This window comes from Quercus lobata, chromosome 11, assembly GCF_001633185.2.
Source record: "Quercus lobata isolate SW786 chromosome 11, ValleyOak3.0 Primary Assembly, whole genome shotgun sequence".
In the NCBI taxonomy this organism is placed as follows: domain Eukaryota; kingdom Viridiplantae; phylum Streptophyta; class Magnoliopsida; order Fagales; family Fagaceae; genus Quercus; species Quercus lobata.
The window spans coordinates 18829822-18856133 of record NC_044914.1 but is presented as its reverse complement, the minus strand read 5'-3'; the positions used below and the strand labels follow the sequence as shown (position 1 = coordinate 18856133).

Genomic DNA, 26312 nt, shown 5'->3' with positions numbered 1-26312 from the left:
ACACGAAAGTGCATTCAGAGCCATAGGGCCAATTCGGCACTTTTGGAGTCCCGAATGGCACTCCAAAAGGGCCAAATTTCCCTGATGTGGGCTTTGGCCCAACGGCCTTCGGGTGGCGATTATGCATACCCTTTTCGATCTTTTCGCAAAAGGATGCATTTGGATTCAAATCCTAATCTTCTGTACCTATTTTTTAGAGTCTTCTGGCCTCTATAAATAGAGACTGAACCTCATAATTCAGCACTTTTTTTCTATGCTCTGAGGGGCATACATTTTTTACTCTCAAACTACCCATATTTTCTGATCCCTTCTCTAAGTGTTGCTGCTTAAATTAGGGTTTTTAGTTTTCAAAGAGAATTGAACAAAATTCTTTGAACCCTAAAACATCCTCTCAAGAACAAGGAGTGCTCATGCAAGAGGTTGTTTTCAATCACCCTCTCTCTTTTTTGTTTCATGTTTATGATGATGCATGTTTTCCTTTATCCATAGCATGAGTTGCTAATCATTGTCTTGTTAAAGCATGATCTTGATTGTGTTTATATAATTGTTATGATCTCTTTCTTAATTCCAATTATCTGCATATAACCAATTATTTTTCTCAATACAAAAACGGATCTACATCTTTATAAGATATAGATCTGAATTTTTCTCAATATAAGAAACAGATCTGCATCTTTATAAGATGTAGACCTAAATTTTTCTCAATAAAAAAAATAAATAAATAGATCTGCATCTTTATAAGATGTAGATCTAAGTTCTTGTCAATATAAAAAACAAATCTACATCTTCCTTAGATGTAGATCTGAGTTTTCTCAAATAAAAAGAGATCTGCATCTTTATGAGAAACAGATCTAAATTTTTCTCAAATCAAAACTGATTTGCATCTTCCTTAAGATGCAAATCTGATTTTCTTAATACATGCAAATTGTTGAAATAAAGAAAGAGATTGTGTATTATTGTGTTTGTGTTTATTTTAATTCATGATTGCATAAATTTGGACTATGAGTGAACATATAACAAATTTGAATTTTTGTCATCATAAATCATTTTTTTAAATATAACAAAACAAATCTAAATTTTTATCATCAAAAACCACTTTTTTTTTAATACTAGAAAACAAATCTAATATTTTGACAAATCAAAATCATTTTTTTTAATCATTAAACAGAAATGATTTTTTTTTTTTTTTAAAAAAAAAAAACCAAAGAAGAGACTTCATTCATAAATAAATTTGTGTGATTTAATTTTTCATTCACATGTTCAACATATCATTCATGACATGCATAAGAAAGTACATTAGTCACAAGAATCTAGAAAACCAGACTTTGTCTGGGCGGAATGGGTGCCTAATAGGCTAATACCTTCCCATTCCGTAACCGAGCCTCCGGATTTAGGTTTTTGGTTAAGTAGATCTAGCCTTGTTTTTATTTGTTTTGAGTAGAATGTTACTAGGACAACAAGCCATGTAAACATTTGGTAGATTGTAACTAGGACCCAAAGCTATGTAACTTTTCAATTTTCCAGATATGTAATTTTTATTCAATCAATGAAGAGAACAATTCAATCATATATTTAGTTTTTCTTATTTTTTGTAAAAAAAAAAATAAGTGGCGACTCCATACCACTTACCTAAAAAGAGAGGTGCCCTAAAAGGTACCTGAATTTCTTTATTGAGGGATGCTTTTCGTCGAGGTCTCTCACTATGGCAACTCCACTAGGGATGTTGAGGGCTAAGCTTCATATTAGACTTAAGTGACCAAATATGTACCTTTGTTTTGCTTGGTCTTGCATGATATAGTTGTTGTTTATTTATTTATGTTTGATGGGATGTTGCATAATATAGTGGTGTATGATATTTTGTTGTTTGTTTTGGTTGTTAAAATTTTTCCTTAACTGTCATAGTATGTGCCATCCAAACAACAATGTATGCACCCCTTTCAATAATTTGTGGTAGTAGTAACCATGGATCACCAATCTTCATTAGATTTGGGTACCCAGTAGCGAACTCACCAACTCATAACCCAAAGTCACTAGATCATTTCCTATTGACTGTAAAGGACAAACTTTGCCGTTTGGACCAACACAATGTTCATTACATTACAAGTTGGGAGGTGTAACTTCTTAACTATGGGAAACAATGAAACAACAAACCTACCCTACAAGATAATGACTTAGAACCTACCCTTAGATTGGTCCCAGATAAAATTGCATTGCATGTTGTGTGTGTTTGTTTTGATTGATTGATGGATGTGGAAGGGATCTTAGCTTTGATTAACCCGACCAAGCCTATCATTAGGGGAGAATCTAGTCAAGATCTGAAGGAAGGCTACAAAGAGAACCAAAGCCCGATACTCAAGCCAATAGCTCCAGCTCCAAGCTTGTCACTCCTATAACAATACTGAAGCCTTCAAGCATAGAAGAGACTCCACTGCTGCAACATTACAACCCCATCTAAGACCTCCAAGACAGATCAAGTCACAAGAAGTCTGAAGCTCCTAGTAACATGGCAGAAGAGGGAGAACACCCAAACACAAAGGAACCCATGAACACCCAAGAGTTACTTAACACTATGGTAGCTAGTCAAATTCAGCTGAGTGAAGACTTGAACTGTATGATGCAACAGTTTCAGAATTTGAAGAGTAATCAAAAAGGGGACAAGGATGATCATAATCCACCAACCCTAGAGAATGAGAAGAAGATCAACAAGAGGATGAATAAAATAGAGGAGATGATTAGAAGAGCCCGCAAGATGGAGGAACTTATGGACTACGATTCATTCTCCCTATTCCGTAATGCAAGGCTGCCACCCAAATTCAAGATGGCAACCCTAGACAAGTTTGATGGGACCAGCTACCCAAAGTCCCATCTGAAGATGTATATGAGGGCTATACAGCCCCTAGGCGCAATCAAAGAAATACTTGCCCAGATTCCAAAACACACTGACTGGAGTCGCTCTTAGATGGTTCCTCAACCTGGATGATGCAAGAGCAAGAAGTTGGGAGGACATCTGCCGAGAGTTTCACAAGCAATACAAGTACAATATGGAAGTGGACATCACAAGAAGAAACATTGAGACTACCAAACAAGAGCCGAAAGAATCCTTCTCTACTTTCATTACCAAGTGGAGAGCCAAGGCTGCACAAATGATGAATAGGCCAAGTGAAGAAGAATAGCCATGGTTGTAAAGAACTTATTGCCTGTATACCATAAATATTTGTTTGCACAGTATTTACCCAGTTTTAAAGCTTTAATTGCTATCGGAACTCAAATTGAGGATGCTATAAACAATGGCACTATAAAGACTAATGACCTTCCAAGATTTAGAAAGAATGTAGGGTCTAATTCTAAGACTGCAGAAATATCCAATATTCATAAAAATGATCCTTATCAATTGATTGCACCTGTTGCACTTGTGCAAGTACCCCAAGGGCCTAGACCTAAGATAGAATTTCATGAGTTGTACATGCCCATGAGTCAAGTGTTTGACAAGCTAAAAGCAAAAGGGTTACTGAAGCCTTTAGACCCAAGACCAATTCCAAACCCCTTGCTCTCAAAATTTGATGTGAATAAAAGATGTGCTTACCATAAAATCCCTGGTCATGACACTGATCGTTGTTTCACCCTTCGTCATGCAATTCAAGACCTAATAGACAATAAAGTGATTGTGTCGCCTAGCATCACTAACAATCCCTTGCCCAATCACAATTTTGGAAAAAGGATCAAGGGTTAATTTCTTGATGATTGAAGAAGAGAATAAGGAAGACCTGTCCGACTTGATCTATAACGTACCTGAGTGTTTCATGATGACATGGGAAGAATTAATGGATAGAACCTCTATTACCATCACAAGATATGACATATGGAATGAAGTACTAAAACAGGAAAACAATCAAACATCCATAAATAGGGGGAGACACTTTAAACCCCAAGAGAATAGCCAAACATTCACAAATGGGGGGAGACACTTCAAATTCCAAGAGAATAACCAAACACTCGTAAATGGGGGGGAGACACTTTAAACCCCAAGACATTGATCCCCATGATTCAACCAAAATTGCCCACATCACAAGGGGGGAGACACTTCAAACCCCCACATTTAGAGACAGACAACCCAGTGGAAGCTTTGAACAAATCCACTCAATAAACACTTGTCGAAGAAGATGAAGTTCTCAAGCAACTACAGAAGACACAAGCAAACATATCCTTATGGGGTTTACTCATGGCCTTGTACAAACACAACAAAACCTATTAGACTTGCTCAACCAAATCCAAGTCCCAACAACCACAACCTCCCAAGATTTGAAGGCTATGATTGGGTCTATAAATAGGGAACTCACTATTTCTTATTCCAACAAGGAACTGACCAAGAAGGGGAAGCACCACAACGATCCATTGCATATAACTGTAGATTCCATGGGGAAGAGAATACTGATGGTTTTGGCAAATGATGGAAGTGCCTTGAATGCCTATCCTTTAAAGACTGCAAGCTGCCTTGGCCTGAGCATTGAAGCCTTTGTGCCTACCGATCAACATGTGAGGGCGTACGACAACAGTAGAAGAGAAGTCTTGGGAACCATAACATTAAGCTTACCATAGGATTAATGGTCAAGAAGGTGGATTTTCAAGTCCTTAATATAGCCTTATGCTTCAATATGCTCCTTGGGCGACCATGGATCCATGACACAGAAGCCGTACCTTCTTCTCTATATCAAAAGATTCGGTTTCCACATGAAGGGGCTATTGTGACCATCTATGGAGATACTTTGCCTATTTATGGTATTGATTTTGAAAAAGAGCCATTGACCTTGGATGGCTTTGAGATCAAGAAGTCTGGCTTTGAAAAGAGAGGAGAAGAAGTTGAAAAGATCCCAATGGACTTTGTTCCTTATGGTAACAACAATGTGGTAGCAATGATGAGGAGAATGAACTACCTTCCTGGGATGAATTTGGGGAGAGCTGTGAAGAAACCAACCGTTCAAGACTTAGCAATTCCTACTGCCACACCACCTTTTGGGCTAGGCTATAAGCCCACTGACAATGATTTGTTGGAAATTGAAGTAAGAAGGATGGCTCGAGCCAAGGCCAAAGCAAAAGGACTTCCTTGTCCTCCAGAACCTTTGAAGCCCTACACTCCTACACTGAACGAGAAGTTTGTAAAAGCTGGAGAAAGACGACATTATTGGGGATTCCCGGAACCGAGGTTTAATCCTGTGACAAAGACAATAGTGCCCGGCTTTGAGATACTACTTGATTGTAACAATGAGGTTCTAGAATTGAAGAAAGAAGATACCACCTGGGTTCCTATTGATTGGGTTGATCATATGGATCCTGATGCCATGACTACACTCCTTGGAGATCATATCTACAACATAAAAGAAGAAGAATATTGGGAGGCCTACCAGCATACATTGAAGAGCCAATATGAACTAAGAGCTAATGATGAAGATGAGGAAAGGGGAGCAACCCCTAGTAATGATGAAGATGAAGGTGATAACAAGAGTGATAGTAGTAGTGACAATACAGCAACAGTGATGGTGGACATGGTGATGATGACAGCAACACTAATAGTGATGACAACAGCAACAGAAGTTATGATAGCCCGTACAACGAATATGATTGGGGTGAACCCCCTAGTGAAAGAGAAGATGAAGATGTAGACCTATTCTATGGGAATATGACAGTGATGTGGACTACTATGATCACGATATAGAATATGATGCCGAAGCTAACAGATGGAGCAACACTGATAATGACCAATACAGGTTGATAAATGTGTTAGAGGATGCAAGAGAGGAGGACGCACAAGCCAATCAAATGTATCATGATGAATATCCCTATGGGCATCTTTCAGATTGGAGTGATATCATCAATGTCAGTTCAAGGTCTGGCCCTAGGTATGATAAGCATGGAAGAGAAGTTCCAGAATTGGGGTCATACTATGATTCAAAACCAAATACACCAACCCTACATACTGAAGAGGAGGATGACATAGAAGCCAGGCTGGCCGCTTTAAACCAAAAGCTAATAGTCCACAGTCTCAGAATCATGACACTTGAGAATGCTAAACGTAATAAGGAGAGAATGGAAGGAAGTGAGCCATTGCATCTCCCTCAACCCACTGATTTGGGCAACAGAGGAAAGTATGAGCTATTTGATGAATGGATGGATAGCATGAAGCGCCTGTGGATGCTTTGTGATTGACAAGCCCACAGATATGGAGGTTGAAGAAAAAGCTACGGATTATATGGATGTAAACCCCACGGTACTAATGCTGGGGGAAGAAGCTTACTAGGAGCCACCTGTCATTATGGAAGCCACGACCGAGTTGAAGAACTGGGCATAGGAGGGAGCCGCCCACCTTATGGAGGTCTTTGTGAGGAAGATCAAGACCGCCAAGTCAGTCACTTTTGCCAAGAAGATCAAGACCACCGAGCCAGTCACTCCTGCCAAGAATGTTGTTTCTGTTACTATTGAGTCTATTTCTGCTAGTGTTTCTATTCCTGTTAAGTCTATTTGTAATAGTTTTCTAGATAAGTCTATTGAGTCTGTTAAAAACTCTTTCCCTTTTAATATGATTTTTTATTCTGCTTATTTGCTGGCTTTGAATATTTTTATTTCTGAAATTAGTAAAGAAACTCTTAATAATAAGGAATTAAAACATGGATACCTAGAACCCATAAAAGAAGAAACCCAACTCATTAACCTGGGAACTGATGATGATCCCAAAATGATCCAAGTTGGCAATACCCTAACCACCTCAGAGAAAGATGCATTAGTGGCACTGTTGACCGAGTTCAAGGAGGTCTTTGCCTGGTCATATGAAGACATGCCTGAGATTGATACAGATATAATACAGCACTGTATTCCAACAGATCCAACCATGAAGCCGGTCAATAAAAAATTAAGGAGAATGAAGCCAAAATGGACTCTCAAATTCAAGGAAGAAGTAGAAAAATAGTACAATGCAAGATTCTTGAGAGTGGTCAACTATCCAGAGTGGTTAGCTAATGTGGTTCCAGTACCAAAGAAGGATGGGAAGGTCAAAATGTGTGTAGATTTCCGAGATCTGAATAAGGCCAGCCAAAAGACGATTTTCCTTTGCCTCACATTGACGTCCTGGATGACAAAACAGCAGGGCATGCGTTGCTCTCATTTATGGATGGATTTTTAGGATACAACCAGATTAAGATGGCTCCAAAAGATATGGAGAAAACCTCATTTATCACTCCATGGGGGACATATTGCTACAAGGTCATGTCATTTGGCCTTAAAAATGCTGGTGCTACTTACCAACGAGCAGCCACCACTTTGCTGCATGATATGATCTATAAAAAAGTAGAAGTTTATGTTGATGACATGATAGTAAAGTCCAAAGACCGTGAAGGGCACATACCGGCTTTAAGGAAGTTCTTTGAGAAAATCCAATTCTACAAGTTGCGGTTGAATCCAAAGAAGTGTACTTTTGGGGTCACATCTAGAAAACTGTTAAGGTTTATGGTAAGCCAGAAGGGAATAGAAGTTGATCCTGACAAAATCAAGTCAATTGTAGAGATGGAGCCTCCAAGGACTGAAAAGGAGATCCGAGGATTTCTAGAGAGGATACAGTACATCAGCAGGTTCATAACCCAACTCACCATGATGTGTGAACCAATCTTCAGACTGCTTAAGAAGGAGGTCCCAACCATGTGGAACGAACAATGCCAAGAAGCCTTTGAGAAGATCAAGAGTTATCTAATGAAACCACCAATACTTGTTCCACCAGTTCTCGAAAAGCCATTGTTGTTGTATCTCACCACTACAGATACAACAATGTGGGTTTTACTTGCTCAATACCTGGAGGAGACTAGAAAGGAGAATGTCATATACTACATCAGCAAGAAGATGTTGCCTTATGAAGAGAAGTACTCGCCATTAGAAAAGACATGTGTATGGGCAACCCGTAAACTCAGACATTATATGCTTGCTTACGGTTCTGTTGATTGCAAGAATGGATCCTTTGAAGTACTTAATAGAAAAACCTATGCAAGATGGAAAGACTGCTAAATGGGTTTTGCTTTTGTCAGAATTTGATATTAAGTATGTGACCTAGAAATCTAAGAAGGGGAGAGCAATGGCCAATCACTTAGCCCATTGTTCACCAAAAGAAGCTAAAAAGATCCAAGGAGACTTTCTAGATGAAGACATCATGGGGATTGAAGTAGAATCATGAAAGATGTATTTTGATGGAGCAACAAATCAAAACGGGAGTGGAATTGAAGTTCTCTTGATTTCTCCAAAAGGGGCACACCTTCCATTTTTTGGCAGACTTAACTTTCCTGCCACCAACAATGCCACAGAATATGAAGCTTGCATCATCAGTTTACAAGCAACCCTAGGCCTAGGAGTGAAAGAGTTTGAGGTGCATGGAGACTCAGCTCTAATAATCTCTTAGGCACAGAATAAATGGAAGATCAAAGAAGAAAGGCTTATGCCTTATCATCAATGTCTCTAGAAGTGGTCATCAAAATTTAGCAAGATTCAATATCAATATGTGCCGAGGATGCAGAATCAAATTGTAGATGCTTTAGCAACCATGGCATCCATGATGGATGGGCTAAAAGAAGATGAAGCTAGACCAATAGTGTTGGAATGAAAAGAAAAACCAACCTACTGCATGACAATAGAAGAAGATGAGGAAAAGAATGAGGAAGGTGAATGGTATTCAGACATCCTACAATACCTTAAGGATGGAACATACCCAGAGTATGTAGATAAGAATGATCAGTTAACCATCCGAAAGTTGTCCACTAATTACATCATTTATGGAAAAAAAGCTTTACAGAAGATCATATGATGGAATTCATCTCCTTTATGTAACTGCCAAGGAAGCACAACAGATAATTGAAGAGGTTCATGAGTCAAGTTATGGGCCACATATGAATGCGCATATGCTATCAAGGAAGATAATGAGACAAGGTTACTACTGGACCACTATGGAAGCTGATTATGCGGCTCATGTTCGAAGATGCCATCAATGCCAAGTCTATGGAGATCTAAAGCACATGCCACCCATGCCATTACATACCATGACATCACCTTAGCCATTCTCTACATAGGGAATAGACATTATTGGGAAGATTCACCCTACAACATCTAATGGCCATGAATTTATACTTGTAGCCATTAATTACTTTACTAAATGGGTAGAAGCTGCCTCATTCAAGGTTTCGAATTCAAAGAAAGTTGCTTAATTTATTTAAACCAAAATCATCTGCAGATACGGGGTACCGCATGAAATTATCTCCGACAATGGGCAGCATTTCAAGGGAGAAACGGAAAAGTTGCCACGACAATTTAATATTCAGCACCACAAGTCTTCACCTTATTGTCCTCAAACTAATAGAGTAGTTGAGGTTGCTAATAAAAATATGGCGTAAATGCACTTTTAGTCCCTACATTTTGACGTTTTTCCATTTTAGTCCCTACATTTTATTTTTTCCACTTTTAGTCCCTAAAACCAATTTACGCTTTCCGTTTTAGTCCTTGAAACACTATTCTGTCATCAAATTAACGGAAGGACTGACGGATTAATAAAATATTATTAAAAAAAATTATTTAACATTTTTTATATGCCAAAATTAAAAAAAAAATTAATTACTCAATTTTAATTTAGAACAAAAAACAAAAAAAAATTATTTTCTTTCAAACAAAAATTTTACTTTCTTTTAATTAAAATGAATTTTTTTAATTCCAATCTTCTTCTTTTTTTCCAGAAGATCACCACCGAATCAAACCCAAGCAAAAGAATAACAACCTAGCAAAGCAAAAGAATAGCAACCCAGCAAAAGAACATTATTACTTAAACCCAGATCAAACCCAGCAACCAAGAACACAAATCTAGCAACCAAAAACTCAAACCTAGATCACAACAACACAAATGAAAAAAAAGAAAAGAAACAGAGACCAAACACAAACACAGACCCAAAGTTCTTCGTGTTCTTCCCAGATCAAACCCAGCAACCGAGAACACAAATCCAGCAACCAAAAACTCAAACCTAGATCACAACAACACAAACAAAAAAAAGAAAAGAAACAGAGACCAAACACAAACACAGACCCAGATCACAAATAGAGATTAAACACAAACGAAACCCAAATCACAACCCAAGCCAAAATCATCAGCAGACCCAACCACCGATCCATGTTCACAACACCCACATGCAAGCCTCCAAATTTTTCCCATTGTTTTCACGCCATCAAGACCCCACGGCCTCCATGATCAAAACCTCGAAGATCAGTCTCTTGATCTGCTCGCCTCTGGTCAATATCGGGCTCCAATACCGAATCGGTGACTGGGTTTTGTACAACGGAGCCATAATTACACAGAAATAAACTATGGGTTTTCTTTCTAGGGTTTCATACACCTAATCAACGGACCTTCTTGATGGGTTCGATGGGTCGATGGCAACGGAAACGGCGACGGCAATGCAGACCTTCTGGGGTTTCTTTCTTCTATGGCAATGGTGACCTCATCATTGAGTCTTGAACGAGTTCGACGGCGGCGACCTCATCACTGAGTCTTGAAAGAGATCAAAGAGAGTTTGGGTCAGTCAGAGTTTGAATCAGATCGGGGTGAGGAGAAAGAGAGTTTGAGAATAGAGAGAGAAAAGGGTTTAAAAGTTGAATGTTCTTTTGAACAAAAAAAGAAGAAGAAGATTGGAATAAAAAAAAAATTCATTTTAATTAAAAAAAAGTAAAATTTTTGTTTGAAAGAAAATAATTTTTTTTTGTTTTTTGTTCTAAATTAAAATTGAGTAATTAATTTTTTTTTAATTTTGGCATATAAAAAATGTTAAATAATTTTTTTAATAATATTTTATTAATCCGTTAGTCTTTCCGTTAATTTGGTGACAGAACAGTGTTTCAAGGACTAAAACGGAAAGCGTAAATTGGTTTTAGGGACTAAAAGTGGAAAAAATAAAATGTAGGGACTAAAATGGAAAAACATCAAAATGTAGGGACTAAAAGTGCATTTACGCCTAAAAGTATTGGGTGAATCTTGAAGAAGAGCACAAAGAACTACAAGGACTAGCACCTACAGTTGCGCTATGCACTCTAGGGGTACAGAACATCAATCTGATCTTCCATAGGAGCCACTCCTTATTCATTGGTGTATGGGATGGAAGCAGTCCTTCCCATTGAGATGGGTGTCCATTCACTAAGGATAGCAATGGAAAGTGAAATCTCTGAAGCAAATTGGTTGCAAAGCGGATATGATCAGTTGTGCATGCTAGATGAGAAAAGACTCAAAGCCTTGTATCACATTCAAGGATATTAAAGGAGGCTTAGGAAAACTTTTGATGAAAAAGTGAGAACCAGATATTTGAAGTGGGGGACTTAGTGTTGAAAGAAATCTGAGCCCCGATTCAAGATACAAATGGGAAGTTCAAGAAAAATTGGGCAGGCCCATACATTATCAAGCAGATATATTCTAGAGGAGCAATAAGATTGATGGACTTGGATGCAAACCCTTTCACTGAGCCAACCAACATGGATCAATTGAAGAAATACCACGTCTGAGGTGGTTGTAAATTAAGTTATTTCCTTTCCTAGGTTTGACTAAAAAAAAAAAAAAAAATCTCTCGCTAGGCTAAACCCGAAAATGCGATCTAGGCAAAAGTTAGAGCAACAAAAAAAAAAAACAAAAACAAAAAAGGTAGGTTGAAAACCTGAAAGGGCAGTCTATGCCAAAAAAAAAAAAAAAAGAGTGAGAGAGCCTGCAAGGTTGAAAACCTGAAAGGGTGACCTAGGAAAAAGTTAAGGCAATTAAAAAAAACCATCATCATCCATGAACTACGTGATGAATTGATCTTTCTATCAAAGGGGTACATAGGCAACCATGCATTGATTCTGTCACAATTTCTTAGAACCCACCATTTGCCCATTGACCAAAATTACAAAAAATTCAACCATTCCATTACACAAAATCCAAAAGCCCAAACCCTAAACCAAACCATAAAAATTCCAAAATCCCAGAAGCCTACACTTTGAACAGAATCCCTAACCTGCAAATCCTAAATAATTCCTATACATAAGAGTTTTTACATCAATTTCTAAAATGAACATGATCAAAGCCAGAAAAAAAAGAATGTCACTTTGTTTTCAGTCTTTTTTTGTTGATCATCAATTCCCTCTATGATAGGTACTTTGTCGGCATTGTCCCTTCTTTTGAGTTCATAGTTGTCTTCATCGCGTTTTTCCCGATTGTCTCTGAGAAACTGTTCTCTCATGGCAATCCTTTCATCTTCCTTGTCAACAATCTTGTCTATCAACCAGTTGGAGTATTCTATAGTCATCTTGTGGAAGTGAACCTTGACAAAAGATTGGTCCACTCGGTCTGCCATCTCTAAACCCAATAGCATGTTCTGTACATAAGTAGAATTTGTATCCACAGGAGAGAAAGGTCTTATTCTTTTGCCACCAGGCATTCCTTGCTCATATTTGAATTGCTTTAAGAGTTTATCTCCCTTGTAGAAAGTTGCTCTCTACAATCCAACAAGTCCTAAAGACCTCAGTAAATGGGGTGGGCACTTCCACCAATAACAATCCCATTGAATTGAGGTACTAGATTTCTTGTCTAAGAATTTCACCTAGTCACTCTCAGTTTAGCATTAATCTTGATTACAGCTCTGCTAAGAAAACTACTAGGCCCATAATTACCGGTTGTAGGCCTGGCAATCATGTCTAGTTTCTCCATTAGCCATATTTGCAAAGTCAAAAGGACTTCCTAAAAAGTTCTGAGTTTCTCCACCATGAAACACAGCATCTAGTCCTAGAAGAGTTTCTGCCAAGATCAAAGAAACAAGATTACCACCATCCTTAATCTGACTTACAACACTTATAGCTTGAGCATCCACAAAGTTGTGTCTTCCAGAGCAAAGCAAAAGTTCTCCCACAAAGCATAAAGCCAAACCAAAGTTTTTCTGCATGTTGTCGGTCACTCCATAGGTGCGTTTGTCAATCAACCGAGAGATAATGTTACGAAGATTCACCATATGACCTTCAATCATACTATCAGTAATGGAAGTAGGAAGACCGAGAGCATCAAACAAAGATTCCTTATGCCTAGAGTCACATGAAACCGCTATTGATTTTTTACCTGGATCGTAGCCCAAGATAGCAGAGGATTCGTCAATTGTCAGACAGAGTTCAACAGTGTTAAATCGGAACACATGATCTTCGGGATCCCAGAATTTCATGACAGCACGAAGGAAGTCCCACTTGATTTTGACATTCCTCAAAGCCTTGATTCCCTCTAATTTAAAGGCTATAAAATTGGTTTTGGTACTGAAATCAAAGTTAACGAACCAATCTATTGATGTCATGAATTGTTGAATGAGAAAAATTATGATTGCTAGCCATGGATGACTTTTGCTTGTGATTATTGTGTTTTGCTAACCTTTATGCAGAGATTTGTCACAGGAGAATTCGTTTAAATAAGCTGCATCAATACCTAATCAAGTTTGAAATAGGTTTCAAAGAGTTTGTAGCTGACTAGGAGAGACTTTCATGATCACAAACGAAGTAAATGTTGTTCAAAAAACTTGAAAACGCAAAGCGCGCATTGGGAGACCATGAGGAGTCGGCCCACCATGGCGTGAGCGTCATGGTGTGGCTCAGTGCAGTTTGGCACTCTAGAAGTGTCGAACGGCACTCCAAAAGTGCCAAATGGCACTCTTCAGTTTCCAAGTGGCATGCAGCCCCTCGGTCCTACACTCGTGCAAGTCCATACAGTTTCATGTTCTCATGTAATTTTTTAAGATCGTTTGACACTCAAAAAGATTTTTTTTAATCAAACTGAGACATTCTGACAAGTCTAATACGCTTGTTTTCAAAAAATCATCACCTGCATCATTGTTCTCAAAAAGTGATCAACTCAAGTTTTCCTAAGACTCATGGATTTATGTTCCAAACTAGGGACATTCGCCCACGCCTTATGCATTTTCAAAAAAAAAAAAAAAAAAAAAAAATACACACTATTATTTTTTTAAAAAAAAAGAAGAAGAAAATTATCATAAAGATTTCCAAAAATCATGCATCCTTTTGTATACTAGGGGCATTCACCCATGGCTCATTTTTAAATAAATAAAAAAAAAACACCACCATCATTTTCTTTTCTTTTTCTTTTCTTTTTTTAAAATCACAATAAGATTTTCAAAAATCATGCATTCATTTTAAACTAGGGGCATTCGGCTCCACCTTATGCAAGTAAGTGTAGATTCCAATAGAGCCAAGCAAGATAGGTTTAAATTAGTGCTACAAGGTCTCATCAGGTAAATTCTAAATGTGTCTTAGTTAAAGTTTCTACATGATCCAAGGTGATACCAAGGACAAAGAGCTAAACATGGAAAATAATACAAGATTGTCTAAGGAACACTTCCTTTTGTTTTGCAGGAAAAATAAACATACAAGTCATGCATCATTAGGACTCCATGTCCGCCTGCGGGAGGATCTCCTTGATCCACCTCTACAGGAGCCACCTTTAGTATTTCCTTCCTGACTTGCGAAAAAGCGAGGATCGTACTGACGATTTTCAAGTTCGAGGCTCTTAATCCTTTCCTCTAAAGCTCTCTTGGTAGAGTCAGCAGTTTCCATTCGATGTGCCTAAAAAGTTGGCAAAATCAAGTGTTAAAGACACTATCAAGCAAAGCTCAAGCCAAAGATACTTAGAAAACAACATGGCATACCCAGTTAGAATCATTGATCACATATTGGGAGGACTAAGTACGAGCCAATGACTACAAGTCTCCAATCATCCACGTGTTTTCTTCCACAAGATCCATATCAACCTGAAGCACAACTCTACCAAGTTAGAATCCATTCAAGAAATAAGGACAAAGAACTGAACATTCAAGAACACACCGAATCGAGCCAAGGAACATTTGGCGCATGCTCTAGCCTAGTCGAAGGCATGGAACTATACGTTCCATCAGGATTCATCACATCATACTGCCATGCCGGAAAATGAGGATAAGTCTCTATGAAAGAACTAGAAGAACCACTAGCATGGTAAGGAGAGGGAATCTCTTCCTCTTCCACTCCTTCAAAAGATGGAGGCTGAAAATCCAACATGCAAATATTGTTACCAAGCAGAAATATGGAAAAGGAATTGGCAAAACTTTGATCTTAGCAGAGAAGGAAAATACCGTTCTGCCAACCAGGTAGCCTTGCAGATGATCCCGTATAAATTCAAAATAATTTCCTTCTGCTCCTATAACAATATAGCCATCACGGGCCCGAACAATCTCTTCATCAGCCAGAAAGTCAGCCAACTAAATAGTGTGACAAGGATGAGCTGGAATTGTGGCAGGAGGATACACATGTTCAACTTGGGGCAACACCCAATCACCAAGATACCAGTACTTTCCATGCCCACATTCAAACTATACTTGGTAGCTATTCAATTCTAGAGCCCACTCATACTCAGCATACCCATTAAATCCAGCCCAAGAATTTAAGTTCATCTGAAAAGTCACAAAGAAACTCAAAAAGAGAAGAGACTGGATCATAACCAAGTGCCAAGGATTTAAAAAGGAGAAAGAAAGAACTCACATCATCAATTATTAGATTGTCAATCACCAAGCGCCAAATTTCCAAAGAACGCCTAGAGGGTGGAGACAAGTGATGTTTGGGCAACCAATGGAGAAATCTAGGAAAAATGCCAGTAACTTCCTCTCGGATTTCAGGACCAACCCTAAAATACTCATACATCCAAACTTGAAAAATTCACAACACCATTACCACAGCCAAAATAATTTCCACAACCTACACATAGCCACAATAAATACCTAACCTCACCTGCCAAACAAATGGAGCCCCACCCAAGCTTGAAAGACTCCACCTAGAGAGTTGGGTCATGAAATGCATCAGAGTAGTATAGGCCAAGCCGCCCCAGTCATAATTCTGGAGATGTTCAATTTTTCTCAAGAGAGGAGAATTTCGAGGGGCTATTGTAGGTGTGGTAGGCCCAGTAGTATATATCTATATATATGTTGGGCCGAAGGCCCAATCCAAGGACATCTAGTAGTCCGAGAACGGGTAAACACTATTATGGGAGTCCACGTTAGTGAATGAAGAGGTGGGGTTTGGTCATAAGAGTCCAAGAATGTGGTCTAAGGAGGAATGCCTCCTCGGCTGAGCAAAGCAAAGGTCCGAAGGTGTGGTCTGCCATCCAGGGCAACGTTCTGAGAAATTCTACTGATAAGAATACACATCATGAAGGCACAGGACAAAGGGGAACTATGAAATATCTAAGAGAGGGCTGCTATCACCGCATTGAATGCTCCGTACCTAACTCTCTGGCCGTATTAATGTGGAAGTAATACCTGAACAATAATTTTCAGCCTTACAACTACTCCCGGAGACTTTGGAAAGATGCTGATGGAACAAGAATCAACGTCAGAAACCTAGTATACACATGGAGGGTGAAGATGAAAGAAGGAAGACAGTATAAAAGAGAAAGAATACCCTGAGGAGAGGGGATCGGAAAATTAAGAGAAAAACACTGTAGGAACAAGAACTGGACTTGTAATCAAATTCAAAAGAGATATATACAAGAACTAATCTCCTCGGATTATGCCAAGGACGATTTTCTTTAGATAAAACTAGTTTATCTTTGCTTTCTTGTCATCTGGGCCAACTATAATTGTTGTCTAACTCATTCGAGCCTAGTATTCTAACTCATTCTCTACAAATTCATTGTATTGGACTCTTTGGGTCTAAATTCTTTAACTCTTTGGGCTCAGGGATCAAAAACGTGCCCTTACAAATATTATAATTGATTACAAAAACAATATATCTTGGTGCCTCTATATATATGTTTGATAACTGTTTTTTTTTTTTTCCCTCTTATTTTCTGTTTTCAATTTTCTATTTTTGAAACTAAAAAACTTGTTTGACAACTCAAAATGGACAAAAAATAAAAATTATTCTCAAAACTCAATTTGTGAAAGAAACTGAAAACATACAAAAAAACTATTTTCAGATTCTAGTTTTCAAAAGTTATAAAAAAAACAAAAAAAAAAAAAAAAACACGCATTTGATTAAATGAATCTGTATCATTTAATAAGTTAGCATTAAAGTTCAAATCCTAATAACAACATATTTTAGTTTTTTTTTTTTTTTTTTTTCTTCAAAAAACTTTTTTTTTTAATTTCAACTAATCAAACATGTTTTTGATTTAAAAAAATACAAGAAAATTGTTTTTTTTTTTAAATATTCCCAAAAACAAATTTTTAAAAATAAAAAACCAAATAGGTTACCACACATAACCTACAATTTTGTGATAGGATCAAGGGTAAGCAAATGTCAAGCATCAATTGCTCCTTACTTCTCACGATTTCAACTCTATGACTAAACTATATGATGCAATGCATGGAATATATCAATGTACCCAATGATGGTGGCCATGGATTGAAGTTGGGTTCGAAAAAGTACTCCATCCACAATCTAAATTGTTCCAGTCCTTCGGCATACAAAGTTGGCCCATTACAACATAAACATGTTCTTTTATTCTTCCAAATATACATATTAAACTTAAGAATAAGAAATACGGCAAATTTATTTTTTTTGCGGAGGTTTTATTTTTTTATTTTTTTCCGATTCTCTTTTTTGGGAGGGCATCGGATTCTGTAATACCACATAATACTAAATTACATTAGTGAAAACGATAGTAAACTTGTAAAAGAACCTACGTTGGTTTTGTACAACCAAAAAAAAAAAATTCCCATTTGGGTTCAAGAGTCCATTTAGAGACCTACAAGTGTTTCATTATGATCAGCTGCCACGAACACAATGCCCAAAAAATTAAAAAAATAAATATGTATCCTTTTTCATTAATCTTTTAGTTCAAGACATTTTTTCCAATAACTTTTCAAATTTTCATGATTTATATTCATTATCAAATGATCATGTTACTCTTTATATGAATCCAAATGTTACTCTTTATATGAATCCAAATGGATCCTAATTCCTAATCAAAAAGCCATTCCCTACTTTTTTTTTCTTTTTTCTTTTTTTGCTGAATAAAAAAAAAAGGTCTTCGGTATAGACTCATCAACTCCACGTCATGTGATGACAATGAGTAGTACCACGTATACCACAAAGCCTTAATAGAGCTATCATCATGGGTATAACACATTCATTGATGCGCCACTACTCAGACTTCTCAACTCTTACCAAATATCATGTAAAGTAATACAAGGACTCCTACCAACCATGCCACCATGTGGTGGTATCCCCAACTCTAACTGAGTAACGCACTACATAAGTTACCAATAAAAACATAGCTCAACAAGGGAAAATTCACAAAGGGCAATTGTACTACTATATACGTCAGTTTGACATCACAGCTCCCTAACAAAAGAGATTGGATTCACAGAGATGTTTATACTAGACATAAGCAGAGACAGTAAGCAATGAATCGTTGTTGCGCATAACCAGAGGGCAAACTTCTCTACAAACTTGTTTTCATAAGTTGGAGATGTGCAGGTAAGGAATTCTTGTAAGCATCTGATACGGCAACAACAGTTTCTGAAAGATTGCTCTTCATTTCTGAAATTCTGGACTCCACATATTCTTTATATTTCGAGACAAAATCAACCAATGAAAAGAGTTCACGAGCACACATTTGAATTTCTTCTTCACTTTGTCTGACTGCTTCCTGCAACCTCCACTCAGATGTCTTTGCAAAAACATGACAATTAATTAGGACGCATCTAGCACTTTATGCTCTTTCACTTAATGGTATGAGTAGATTGGTAATATCAAACTTATTTTAAAAAAATCATTAATATCAAAGTGAAAGCTACCCACTTTGAGAAAAACAAAGTAATTACCCACAAAGTTATAGTATTTGGTCAGATTTTAAAAATCATTCTCACAATGTAATGCCTTAACTGTTTGACCAAGCAATAAATGAGGAAATACCTTCAGAACCTCTGCTGCTTCTCTTTCCACAATATCTAAGTTATGAGCCTCCATTTGAACTTCCTCCACCATCTTCTTAGCTTCTGCTGCACAGCTATAAGTGTACTCTTGTGTTTCCTTCTTCAGCAAACTCAGTTGAGCTTCCAACTGAAATTAAAATTATTTATGCAGCAGAAGATAAGCATCAAATTAGAGATCTTCATAAAATTATTATTTTTCCAGTTCCTCTACACCACCATTAGAAAAGAATGGCCAAGCCAAGATCTCTCGTTTTTAAAAAGCCTAGAGGCAACCATAGCCTCAATTGTAGGGGAGGGAGGGGAGGGGGGATGTAACATATAACTTTAGAAAGCAAAATGGAAATAAGGGCAAGGAGAAGAAATTTAAAAAACAAGAACAAACCACATCCACATCCACCTCCACCATTCCAACCCCTGCCACTACAACTAACACCATATCTATTGGGGTAGGACAATGCCAAAAAGCTGAGGAAATCTGTCTGTTTGCCAGTGGTGGGTTTTAGGGTTTTAATACGTTAGAGCATGGACTTGATTTGGGATTGATAAACTCACACCTATCCCAAAAAAGCATAGGTTGATAAGAAAAATGTGAATATAATCAATTAACCAATATACTAACACTCTCTTTCATGAATGGGCCTGGAATCCCCTTAATAAGTCCCAACAAATGTAATTTTTAATTTTAGAAGGAAAAGTAGAGTGAAGATTGAACTCAAAAACCATCTAATTTGATACCATGATAAATCATCACTTACCCAATAATTTAAGCAAACAAAAAAATGGTGAATTTATCATTTAACCATTATTCTAATAAGCATTGAATTTAACAATAACAATAAACAATACCACAAGAAACACAAGAAGATAAAAGGTTAAAATAAAAAGAACACACAAAGGCCTACATGTATCAATACTCAAAACATTAAATATTTTTTATTAATCAACACTTCCTGATTTGAGTACAATGACACACTTATATAGACTTTAAATCTAAACTTTTTTCTTGTAGAACTAGAATTCCTACTTTACTGATCAATAAACTCCTAATTAGACTAGGAAACTAAAAACTTAATAAGGTAATTAAAGCCTAACTTGTACTCAAAATAAAAATCTACCCAAGATACTTAAAATCTCCTAGAAAAATCTCATAGTTCTCATAGTTTAAACATAATAAGTACAATGACACATTTTCTTTAGATCTTCAACTTGTCTAGTAGAACTAGGACTCCAATTTGATTAGTAAAACAAACTCCGAAACAGATGTAAACTGTGAATGGTAATTTCAACTAGTTTCCTGGTGTGATTCCTATTTCTAAATTACGTTAAATTTTTTAACCAATTTCCATTTTCTATTTGACATATTATTCGTAAATCATCAATCTCTTAGTCGTCTAATGGCTTTTGCAAATTGGACTATTATTTTCAGAACCTCAAAGATTGATTCAGTGCCACATGTCTTTTCTGTCTACTCTATATTTTCCTGGAAATGGAGTAATGGACTCAAATCAACTGAGCAAAGCTTAACTATAACAGATTGGATAGGATACACAAATACTTTGTTGCCAATCAACATTGTCCAAAAGAATAAAACCATAATCTCCATACAACAAAATTGGTTGGTGCTACAAATACATCCCAGGCCATACCACCAAAGGAGATATTCTCATTTTACGGCAAAGATTATTGACATTTCATACACAATTTTCCTCCAAACCAAGTTGGAGGAATCACCTACAACCCATTACATAGCGATTTAGAAAACCACCCATGTATATTAAATCAGATGATTCATTACATCATTTAACAACCTAAAAAATGAATTGCAGCAACTTTTTTTTTATTATTTGAAAGGTAAGTTACACAAGCACCCAATGGGTCTTGAACCCACAACCTTAACCTCCACCTAACACTTACAAGGGAAGAGGTGCCAATTGAGCTAGAATTGCAGCCACTTTAGATCAACATATTATATTTAACCCTGTGGTTACAGTTCTCTTTCTAAGTCTCTTAACAGTTTAAATATTTTTCTTTGGACAGTTTTTTGAGCGAAAAATTCCTCCTACCCCACATTTTTCTTTGGACTGTTTTTTGGACGAAAAATTCCTCCAACCCACTATGGGTCTATTTGAGAACAGCTTATTTAGCTGAAACTGAAAATTTTTTACTTAAAAAAAAGAAAAAAAAAAGCTGAATAGTACACGCAGATGTTCTTATAAAAGTTTTCCTTTTCCTTTTTCCTTCTTTTTCTTCAATTTTTTATCATTTTAGATCAGACCTCCTTAAATGCGTGTGTTAATTTGTTTGTTTGGGGAGGGGTAGAGTTTAATTAAGTCTTTTACATGCATTCATGAGGAAAAGCATGCTAATAGTACTTCTAATGGCAAAATACACACACAACGATGCATTAAGGAAAATATCAAACACAAGTTAGAAACTAGTAAACCATTACCCCCAGCAAATAAGCACATACGCACACAATTAGCTAAGGAAATTGTCAAAAGCAGGAAACAAAAGTTTTGTTTAATAAATCCCTTCACAATATGCAACCTGACTCATGACAAAGTGACAACCTATAGAAATTGTTTTGAAAAATGTTTGAATCTATCTCAATTAGGACTTTAGGAGAATTATGAATTCTAACAATTCGACTACCTACTTAACAGCATCTTTAGTTATTCATCCTCCAAAAAAACTTAATATGGTTGGCGGCTTCAAGTAGAGTCAAATGCACCAGCATATCACCAACGGCACTCTAAATTTCCCAGTCAATCTAAGAAATGGTACCATATTTCATATGATATCATAGCAGGTTGTTCATCGCCAAAAATGATATTCAATTCTGCGTTTGAGAATAAAAATTCCTGGATACAAATTGAACTAAACGTATAGAGATTGGCTCCCTTCCACCAACACAGGGAATTTATGAAACGCCCCATCCCCCCCCCCCCCCCCCCCCCAAAAAAAAAAAAAAACCCTTGTAAACTCTTCTATCAAGAATTTTATGAGTTCCAAATTTCATAATTATTTCGGGCCATTTTATCTTCATTACTTCACAATTTCATCACAGGTGATGGTTGTACTCATATTTTACTTTTTTTCTATTTCTTCTTTTTAAGAAAAAAGAACAATGAGAACTAGGTGGTGGGTGTTAAGACCCTTTCAAAGTATTAGAGAACATAACAGCAGAATAAAATAAATATATAAGATCTACCCATCAATATCATAGTGCAAAGACCAAGTCCTGATACTTACTTCTTCAATGCGGGATTGAAGCGCTGTTATATTATTTCTTTTCCCCTCAATCTTAGCAGCATTTTCCTTCGATTGTTGCTGAAGGGAAATCAACTCTTCTAATTTTTCCATAGAACTCTTCTGTATTTCATCAGCATAGGAATTAAGTGAAGGCTTAAGTTTTGATTTGTAGTCAATACCCATTATCTCTGCAGGTGTAGACCCTTTGGCATTTAAAACATACTGAAAATCATTACCAAGCTTCAACCTAGAACCACAACAGATGGAGCAGTTGTATTAGAGTTTATGATCAAACCAACATACTGGGTCAGTTTTAACACAAGGTAAAAGACAGAATTAAAAAAACAAAAAGATAAAGAAATGATCAACACACTGACACTTTGTTAGCTGCTTAAAGATTGCTATCATAAATATTCACAAATGACTAATGTGAAAGTGCATCAAAGGAATCTCACTACTCTATCTCAATCACAAATGTCTATCTTCACGAACTACATAAGAACACTAGGAACATTTTATGGGAATTTCACATTTCAGGCAGTGGGCAAAACTATATAACCCTGCAATACCAAAATTCCCAATTCATTTTATGGCAAGAAAAAGCTGAATTGTCTAAAACATTAAAAGTTTCACTTGTGCTGAATTCAAATGATATACATATATAACAGTATAAACACACACCAAATATCAATGAATAGACATATAAAGTGGCAAAATTAACCTTCTCATGGCCTGGTTACACTCCATAGCAAGCGCCTCGAGCTCCTTAAACTGATGTCCAATCTTGGTGTCGAGATCCCAAGACTTCTCTTCCCACGTGTTCCTCGCGATCTCGGCCTCAGCAATATCCCTCTCCACAGCCTGCAACTCTCTCCTCATCCTATCCATGTCGCGCGCATTCAAGGTCTGCGTCTCGACCCTCTTCTTCAACTCCTCATTCTCCTCAGCAATCCTCATCCTCTCCTGCACCTTAGCCTCCAATTCCTTCTCTTTCTCCTCCAACGCCTTCTCCATTGAGCCCATGCGCTCCGTGAACTCCCCGATTATGGTGTGGAACTTGTTCACATCCTCCTCCAACAGCCCCTTGTCCTTCTCGAGCAGCTCCTTCTGAGAAGGAGCAGACCTCAAAGCCTCAGCCTTCGCCTCCAGTTCCCTAACGTTTCCGGACAAAACGTCGACGTTTTCCTTCAAATCAAGCTTCTTCCGCTCCAATCTCTCGACGAAATCGCCGTCCAAGGCGTCGACGGAGTCGTCGTCGCCGCGCGCGAAGTGCAAGTAACTCTGGAGAACATAGGACTTCAGATCGTTATCGGCTAAAGGGGGAGGAGAAGAAGCGGAAGCGGAGAGATTGTCGTTGAAAAGAGCGATCTGGACGAGCCAGTGAATGATGGCGAGAATCGAAGGCCAGTGGTGAGGAGTACCGGGGGCCTTGAGAATGGATTTGTTGAATTTGAAAGGGTAATTTAGGGATTTGAGCAAGAAGGGGAGATCTTCGTCGAGCTTGGAGGAGGAAGGGAACTGGAGACGAGAGAGGAGGAAGCGGAGGGAGTCGGTGATTTCTTTGGCGGAAGGCAAGGAGGCTTTGAAGGGAGGGTGAGAGAGAGAGGAGAAGTAGGAGTTGATGGTGGAGAGGGCCGATTGTTGGAGCGAACGGTCCTTGTAGAGGAGATCGAAGGAACGAGGGATTCCGACGGAGGAAGGACGGCTGCTGCCGAAGCTTGCGTCTGAGTCACGTGATTGGTTGAATTGACGGAACTGATCCACTGGTGTTGGCGGTGGTTGTGCCGCCGCTAATGACTCCTTTGGACGGTGTCGCCACCCTCCTGCGCCTCTCATTTTTCCACTGACTCACTCACTCACTCCAGTTTCGACGATCGCCTTTCTTCTTCGAGTGAGGTTTTTTGTTTTTGACTGACTTTTCCCGCTTTGTTACTTTTGGATTGGAAATTGGCTAGGGCTTTATGAAAATTTTAAAATTGAGTTCTTTGCACCGCAAAATGCCACAACTTTTCTCTACGTGGCATTTTTTTTTTCTTTTTCCGTTATTGACTGTCACTTTGATTTTTTTTCAAAATAACACTAAAATTCAAACAATTTCATTAATTAGCACGTTTTTAAAGTTATTTAGCAAACTAACATTTTGAGTGTTAGGGAGTTGATTTTGATGTGCTAAATTGAGTATAATGAACTCGAGTTCTATGCATGGAAATCGAGCATTACAAACTCAAATTTCATAAAGAGATCAAATGAAGCCGAAAAAACCCAAACTACATGAAGAATAAAAACAAACCAGAAGGAAGAAACCCAGAAACCCAAACAAGAAACACGAGGAAACAACAAACCACGAAGAAGAAACAAACTAGAAAGATCAAACCCAAACAGAAACCACGAAGAAGGTAAAACCCACAAACCCAGATCTCCCTAACCCAAACCGCTCGACTCAGACTGAACCTAGGCAACAACGGCGAAGGTTCCAGGAGATGGCAGCGACGGCGACGAAGCTCTAGGCAAGGGTTTTCCTCTAATTTGTTGTTTTTCTTGTCTGGGTCTTTGGGTTTAATGATGTTTCGTTATTTTTCTTGTTCTTCACACTCGATTTAGCACAACAAAATCGACTCTCTTACGCTCCAAATGTTAGTTTGCTAAATTGTTTTGAAAACGTGCTAATTAACAAAATTGTTTGAGATTCAATGTTATTTTGAAAAAAAAAAATCCCCGTCACTTCTACATAAACTTACTACTTTTTCTTCACTAATCATAATTAATTATATAAAAAAGTTGTAGAAGAAGTTATGGCATTATTTATGATACTATAATTTTTTATAAAAATTTTGGAGATGATGAGGTAGTGATGATTGATTTTGGGTTGGAGTTAGACCCACTCTTGTGTTGGACATAAGAGCATTTGCATCAGTTGATGCAAAAATTTTGTAAATTTTGCCCAAAAAAAAAAAAAACTAATTTTTTTTTTTTATTTTACACCCCAAATTTTACAAAACACTCACATTAGTTTGTCTATTATACACATTTATTCAAATAAAATATTCATCTTCACCCACCATCAACGATCAATCCACACCCAACATCAACCGACCCAGCCACCATCATCAACCATCAGCATCAACCACCATCATCAAGCACCATCATCAACCCACCATCACCCCAAAACCCACTAATCAAACAAATAATTAAAAAGATCAAAACCTTAAAACCCACTGACCAAACAAAAAATTAAAAAGGATCAAAACCCCAAAACCCACTAATCAAAAAGAGCTTCAACAGTGATCAATGGTGGCATGACGAGAGCTTCGGCAAGTGAGTTTCGGAGTTTGCATCGATGAGTGAGCTTCGACGGCAATCACCACGGCATGGCAAGAGCAAAGGTGGCACGGCTTGCTTCAAAGAGGTGAGTAAGAGTGAGGGACCAGTGAGAAAAAGAGAGAGAGGTGAGAGTGAGAAGCACCAAAGAGAAAAAGAGAGAGTGAGGTGAAGCAGAGAGAAAAAAAATAGTAAAATATTAAATGCAAGAGCTACAGTAACCGTCCATATATGCACAATTACAATAGCACTTATGCATTTATGCACAATTTTACACCCATTGATATAGGTGTTTTTTTTTTTATCAAAATGTGTAAAATAAATTACTTTTTTCTATTTCACAAGATTTTGCAACCACTGATGTGGTTGCTCTAAGCTGCTTTTTGCCTTTTATGCTCTTTCATACTTTTGGAACAAAGTTTTTCTCTATACTAATTTGGAGAGAAACTCTTTAAACTTCTCATATATCTCTTTTTTAGGTGTAAATTTTAAAAATTTAACTGTTGAATTTCATGTTCCTTATGGTCTTAACATGCATATCAAATTTTGTTCAAATTGGATGTTATTTACTATTTAATCAATAAACTTATTTTTTATACGCAATTTGAGATAATAAAAACTTGAAATCTTAACATTTACTTGATGACATAGGGATTAATCTTTGATCTTTTTGAAATTTTGCAAGCATGAAGGAAATAATAAGAACATGCAATACAACGTTTAGATTTTCAAAATTCACATTTAATATAAAGATAA

General features: G+C 37.3%; 1 protein-coding gene across 1 annotated transcript; it reads right to left on the bottom strand.

Moving 5' to 3' along the window:
• Positions 1-18181: 18181 nt before the first annotated feature.
• Positions 18182-24208, bottom strand: LOC115968085 (kinetochore protein NDC80 homolog). The gene is made up of 4 exons (XM_031087291.1): positions 22960-24208; positions 22239-22485; positions 18967-19113; positions 18182-18721 (listed from the first exon to the last, which is right to left on the bottom strand). The coding sequence occupies exons 1-4, from the start codon at positions 24072-24074 to the stop codon at positions 18494-18496; spliced, it is 1737 nt and encodes a 578-aa protein (XP_030943151.1). The 5' UTR covers positions 24075-24208; the 3' UTR covers positions 18182-18493.
• Between the last annotated feature and the right edge of the window lie 2104 nt (positions 24209-26312).